The 5999-nt window shown below is 42.2% G+C and overlaps 1 protein-coding gene across 27 annotated transcripts in view; it reads right to left on the reverse strand.

Moving 5' to 3' along the window:
* The window catches only part of Fggy (FGGY carbohydrate kinase domain containing), a 415454-nt gene that overhangs the window by 143981 nt on the left and 265474 nt on the right, over positions 1-5999 (reverse strand). For all 27 annotated transcript variants that reach the window (XR_007351974.1, XR_007351976.1, XR_007351975.1 and 24 more), the window contains one exon: positions 2262-2369. Coding sequence is in view for 22 of the 27 variants with exons in the window: in XM_048815295.1 (XP_048671252.1) it covers positions 2262-2369 (108 nt within the window). In the remaining 5 variants the exon portion in view is untranslated. The remainder of the gene's footprint in view (positions 1-2261; positions 2370-5999) is intronic.

Below are 5999 nucleotides of genomic sequence, written 5' to 3' on the forward strand. Positions count from 1 at the left end.
CAGGGAAATGGATGGCACTAGAGCAGATTATGCTAAGTGAAGCTAGCCAATCCCTAAAAAACAAATGCCAAATGTCTTCTTTGATATAAGGAGAGTAACTAAGAACAGAGTAGGGACGAAGAGCATGAGAAGAAGATTAACATTAAACAGAGATGAGAGGTGGGAGGGAAAGGGAGAGAAAAGGGAAATTGCATGGAAATGGAAGGAGACCCTCAGGGTTATACAAAAGAACATACAAGAGGAAATGAGGGGAAAGGGAAAAATAACACAAGGGGGAGAAATGAAGGTCAGTAGAGGGGGTAGAGAGAGAAGAGGGGAGGGGAGGGGAGGGGAGGGGGGATAGTAGAGGATAGGAAAGGTAGCAGAACATGACAGTCACTAGTATGGCAATATGTAAATCAATGGATGCGTAATTGATGTGATTCTGCAATCTGTATATGGGCTAAAAATGGGAGTTCATAACCCACTTGAAGCAAAGTGTGAAAGATGATATATCAAGAACTATGTAATGTTTTGAACAACCAACAATAAAACAAACAAAAAAAAAGAAATGGAAATTAAAGGTTATTTGTATCCATATCCAGCTTTGGATCAGACCAGTTGGAATTTGGCTGAAGACCTAGAAGTGCTGGGAGGGAACTCAGACAATAAACAGACACTTTCAGTGTAACCTAGTAAATGGGAGATTGCGTAACTGAGCTTAGGTCTCTTTTCCCTTGCATTCTTCATCCAATCTCTCAGCAGCCCTGCTGATCTGTTGACCTCAACTCCCAGTCATCATTCCTAATGTCCTCCTTCAAGCCCTCATGGCTATTTATCTGGGGATTAACCTAATAAAACTGGTCTCCCTTCCTTTAGACACGTGCCTCAGACCTTCTTCCTCATGGCTATTATCCAGGGTTTCTTCCAACTGAGACCTGAATGTGTCCACCTACTCTTCTTGATGATGCTCGATTCCTTAGCACGTTTTTCAGGGACTTTTTAAGACGTGGTCCCTTCCCTGCTCTCTAATTTTTATTTTAAGCTATTTTTCTAAGAATAATTTGGGCCAGAGCTGAAATTCTGGACTATTTTAATTACCATCAAATATGCTTATTACCATCAAATATGCTTGTTACTTACCACGTCCACATCTTCTTCCATTGAAAATTCTCCTGCCTAGAAGCCTGTCCCTACCCTTCTGTGTCTGGTTTATCTGTGTTTATCTTTCAAGTCTCAGCACAAACACTGTCTCCCATGAAAAGGATTTCCTAACCACTTGTTATAGTTTGGATATGTTTTCCCCAATAAGCTCATATGATAGATAATGCAGAAATGTTCAGAAGTGAAATTATTAGATTATGAGATTTGTATCTGATCAGTGAATTAATCCATTGGCTAGATTAATAATGTAAAGGGATTATGGGCTGGAAACTCTAGGCAGGTGGGGTATAGCTAGAGGAAATGGGTCACTGGGTATGCTTTTGCATTTTATGTTTTATCCCTGGTGGCTTGATTGCTCTCTCTGCTTTCTGGCTGCCATGAGCTGACAGCTTTCCTCTGCTACCTGCTTCTACCATGATGTTCTGACTCTCCTCAGGCCTAAAGCAAATGAGTTGGCCCCCTATGGACCGAATCCCTGAAACTGTGAGCCAAAATAATCTTTTCCTCCTCTAAGTTGTTCTGGTCAGATGTTTTGGTTACAGTGACAAAAAGCTGACTAATGCACCACCTTTGCATTAACTGGAGTTGTGTTTAAAGGACAGGTACAACTGCCTGCCCAAGCAGGAAAAGAAGCAATTACAAAGGGACAGAAGAATGGGATAACATGAGCCATGTGAGTCTTTCACAGTCTAAGGTAAGTGACCGGCACATGTGTGAGGCTGGAGTAGACACTGCAAAAAGGATGATGTGCCCAGCAAATCATCTGACTTGGGTCTCAAGGGCTACAGGGAACTATTAAAGGGTTTGGGCTGGGAAGTAACATTGTCATTTTTCACAAAACAGAATATCACTCTCTCCTGGAGGGGATGGGGAGGGGATGGATTGGAGTGGAGAAGGAACAATGAAAAGAAGGGACAGTCATCACTGCCTGGAGCAACAGTTAATCCTTTAGCAAAAATACACGGCAATGCAACATATATTAGGTTGTACACTAAGAGAATGTTAGTTAACTTAGGAATATGCAAATCTTCCAACTACTGGGATATGGGTGACGTGACAAAATGGGTTAATCAATGGTGTAAAACATTCCTGATGCTACAGAGTAAGTGTCAACTTACCAATTTTCCAGTGACACTCTGACCACCTTCGTTCAGCCAGAACCCAGGGACCATGGCTGAGAAATAAGGCCCCCAGACACCTGGTACAAAAATTGGGTCTTTGCTGATCTGGAAGAAAAGGGGAAAATTGTGTGAAAATGCTGACCCTGAGGGGCTGGAGGGAGCCTCACCCTCCTCCCACCTAATGCTTCTATGACCATAGAATTCAGCTTATTGTTGAATACCTCTATGGTAGGTGAGTTATTCTCTCCCAAGGAAGATCATGGCTCTATCTTTGGAAATATTTCTGATAAATTCATTTAGATGTCAAAGCAGTAAAGTGATTATTTTGTAAAGAAACATATGAAGCATTTCCTTGCTGGTTCCCACTCTGTGGCAGAGACTGTAAAATTCGTCTCCATTCTCTACCCCTCCTGTGTCTACATCTTTTCTATGACCCTTTGTGGCTCCTGCCACAGAGAGCTGGATCTATTTCTCAACCTGTTGAATCTTGGGTCAGTCTTGTGACTTGTTTTGCCTAGAGAAGGAGGCAGATGTGACACTGTGCCAGTTCTGGGCCTCTCCAGGGCCATGTGCTTTTTTTCCTTCTCTTGACCTTCTACCTTGGCCAAGAGACATGGTCCAGATGAGAAGACTTGTGCAACAGAGCTGAATCAGCCCAGTTGTGTCAGGTGCTGTCCCAGATATATGAGAGAGCCCAGGCAAGACCAGAAAATCCCTCTAGTTGGCCTGAAGCTCATTATCCCAGACTATCCCAGTCACCCAGCCAATCAACAGACTTATGAGCAAAAATACAGCTCTACCATTACACTACTAAGGTTCCACATTTGTTACCTAGCCTTTTTATGGAAATAGATAACTGATAAATTCCTCTCACAAACAATTTATTTACAAGCCACCTAACAGCATGCCTTCTGGTGCGTCTTCATTTCAAGAAGCTCCAATCTAGCAGGAGCTATATGAATACATAGACAAATAGACTATGGTATGGTCCATGGGATGGTAAAGACAAGACAGAGACTGTTGAAGAGGGACCTAGAGGGTGAGGAGTGTGTTAAAGAAAAGCAAAAATACCATAAGGCCAACAAGTCATAACTAAGTAGACAAAATTTTAGCCATCCCGATTTCCCTGAAATGATAGCTCTAATCATAAACAAAGCACAAAATGTAAGCTTTATGTCCTTGTCAGCAGGATTTGGTGAAATTAAACCAGTCAATGACAGGTAATCAGATTAAATAGTTCTGTTTTCCTTTAAAAAAAATTAATGTATAACAGCCAATCAGGAAAGATGTCAAAGTGCTTCCTCCTTTATGCTATGAGACCTGCTTCTCCATCTAGCAGGAAGGGCTGCTGAGGTCAGTTTTATAGTTTTAGGAAAGGGTTACCTAGAGGGTAGGAAGGAAGACGGAGTTAGGCACACAAGGTTGACTCCATCAGGTCTTGAGACTGAGCAGAAATCATTTATTTACTTAAGTCATTTATTTATTCAACAAATGTTTATTCAGCTCTTGCAACATACGCTTGGTACTATGCTAGAACCTAGAGATAAAGAAGTAAACTGAATATTCATAATTCCTTTCTTCATGAACGTCATCATCTAGCATTTTAGCAGAGAGACCTTCTTTAACTCTCTTGATGCCCACTATTCTAACTCCTTTTCCACTAAACTACTCATTCCTCAAATCAGTAGAAATTTCCAACCCCCAAATGGGAAGGGAAGGAAGAAAGGCAAGGAAAACTATTTGATACTCACATGTTTAAATCTTGCCAAGTAAGGGAAATTTATATATAAAAAAGGGAAATTAGCACCTAAAATAGAAAGAACAATCTCAGGGGAAAAGACGGGTTTCTATAGGAAAAGACAGTTCAGCTTATATTGACATATTCATTCTTTACTGGTTCAACAAATGTTTCCTGACTTTCCACCAAGATCCAGATATATGCCAAGCACTGGATATAAGTGTTTTTTTTTTCTTTTTATAAAGTGCATAGTCCTTGCCCTCATGGAGCATGGCACCCTGACAGGGAGGAGTACCAGGGTGTTCAGTCATTCAGGTTTGGCCAGGACTCTACCAGTTTTAGAGCTGAAAGCTCTGTGTCCTGAAAAACCCCTTGGCCTCAGCCAAACTGGACAATTAATTACCCCAAGACAAGCACCCATCAAATCATCACAAAAATGTGTAATTACAAACTAGGCTGAGTGAATGAAGGCAGGCTACGCATATCATGAGCATACAAAGGTGAGGTGCCTAATACAGTCTAGGGACAGGGAAAGCTGCACTGAAGAAGTGATGTGTGAACTATGATGTGACACATATATACAATGTCCTCAGGTAGGTGAGTGTGTGTGTGTGTGTGTGAGAGAGAGAGAGAGAGAGAGTGAGCACAAGTGCACGCGCAAGCGCTACAAGGAGCATATACTAATTGGTATTCATTTTTATCACTCTGCTTTTGTCCATGGAAAATTCTATGAATGCCAACCCTAGAAAATCCTGCCTTAAACTGCATTGCAGAGCCTCTCAGGGGTGAAGAAGACACTCCATATTTATAACCTCTTAGAATGCAGGGTCTGGACAGGTAGATGGACAGCCAGCAAAGTCAGATCATCTCTTTTTTGTGCCTCACATTGGCTCCCTCCCAGAACTCTCAGCCCCATCTGATTGGCTAGTCTCAGAGGCTGTGTAAGTTTCTATGGCCATCCAGCCAGTAAATCGTCATGGTAGGATCTGAACTGGGCAGATGTTGACCTCAAACTCCTTGATACATATCACCCCCTGCCTCCTGCCTCCAGTCACACACTCTAAGGATGTTATTGGGTGAGCTGCAGTAGGCCTTCAGTAGAAGACTGTGGCTCTGTAGCTTACAAGTGTCTAATGATGGCTTTGCCTCGCTCTGTGCAGGAAGACAGTTTTGAGCTGACATCTGTCTGTGCTCACTCATCTGGCATGGCACAAGATTCTCATCTGACATTTCAAGTAAACTAAGGAAACAAAGAGTACTTCCCATCATTTCCAAACCCTTGGCTTCTGGAGGGAACAAAAAATAGTTTGCTTTGAGAGAGAGGGTCAGAGAATACACATTTGTATATTTATGGGTTCTTTAATCCTTCTAAGAAAACCTAAATATTTGAAGAGATTTTTGTGAAAGCTACTTCCATGCTGATGGCTGTCTTGGCCTGGAGGCTGCTCTGTGACTCAAAAGGAGAGAGCTCACTGCACTACACTGATGACAGGTGACTAGAGGATGCTGATGACAGGTGACTTATAGGAATGCTAACTTCCTAGTAACAATGACTCTGCTGGCAGCAATGGCTAAGACGGACAGGGAAGTCAGTACAGGCCTATTTTAAGCATGTTACTAGTGTTTAATTACCTAATCCTCACAGTCCTAAGGGAAAATGCTGCCCATTGCTCCAATCATGCAAATGAGGAGAGTTAAAAATGTGTCCCACATTACAAAAACACCAAGCAGTAATGTAGCACAATCAATAGGTTCTATATTTGCCTCTGCCAAATGATGTCCTTGATTTTAATCTACCTTCATTTCTTAAGCCTTTCTTCTGTGTTTGAAGGGTAGAAAGCAAAGTGCCACTGGAGGCAACAAAGGTTCACTTACAGTGAGCAGACCTCTGGCCTTGACAAGTGGTGGGTTAGGCCATCTTTACTTCCTAAATGATTTCAATAGGTTTTCCCTGATATACTGGTGAACAGAAGCAGAGAGAGCGGGGGGGGGGGGTG

The sequence above is a fragment of the Marmota marmota genome, unplaced genomic scaffold (genome assembly GCF_001458135.2).
Source record: "Marmota marmota marmota unplaced genomic scaffold, marMar, whole genome shotgun sequence".
NCBI classification, from domain to species: domain Eukaryota; kingdom Metazoa; phylum Chordata; class Mammalia; order Rodentia; family Sciuridae; genus Marmota; species Marmota marmota.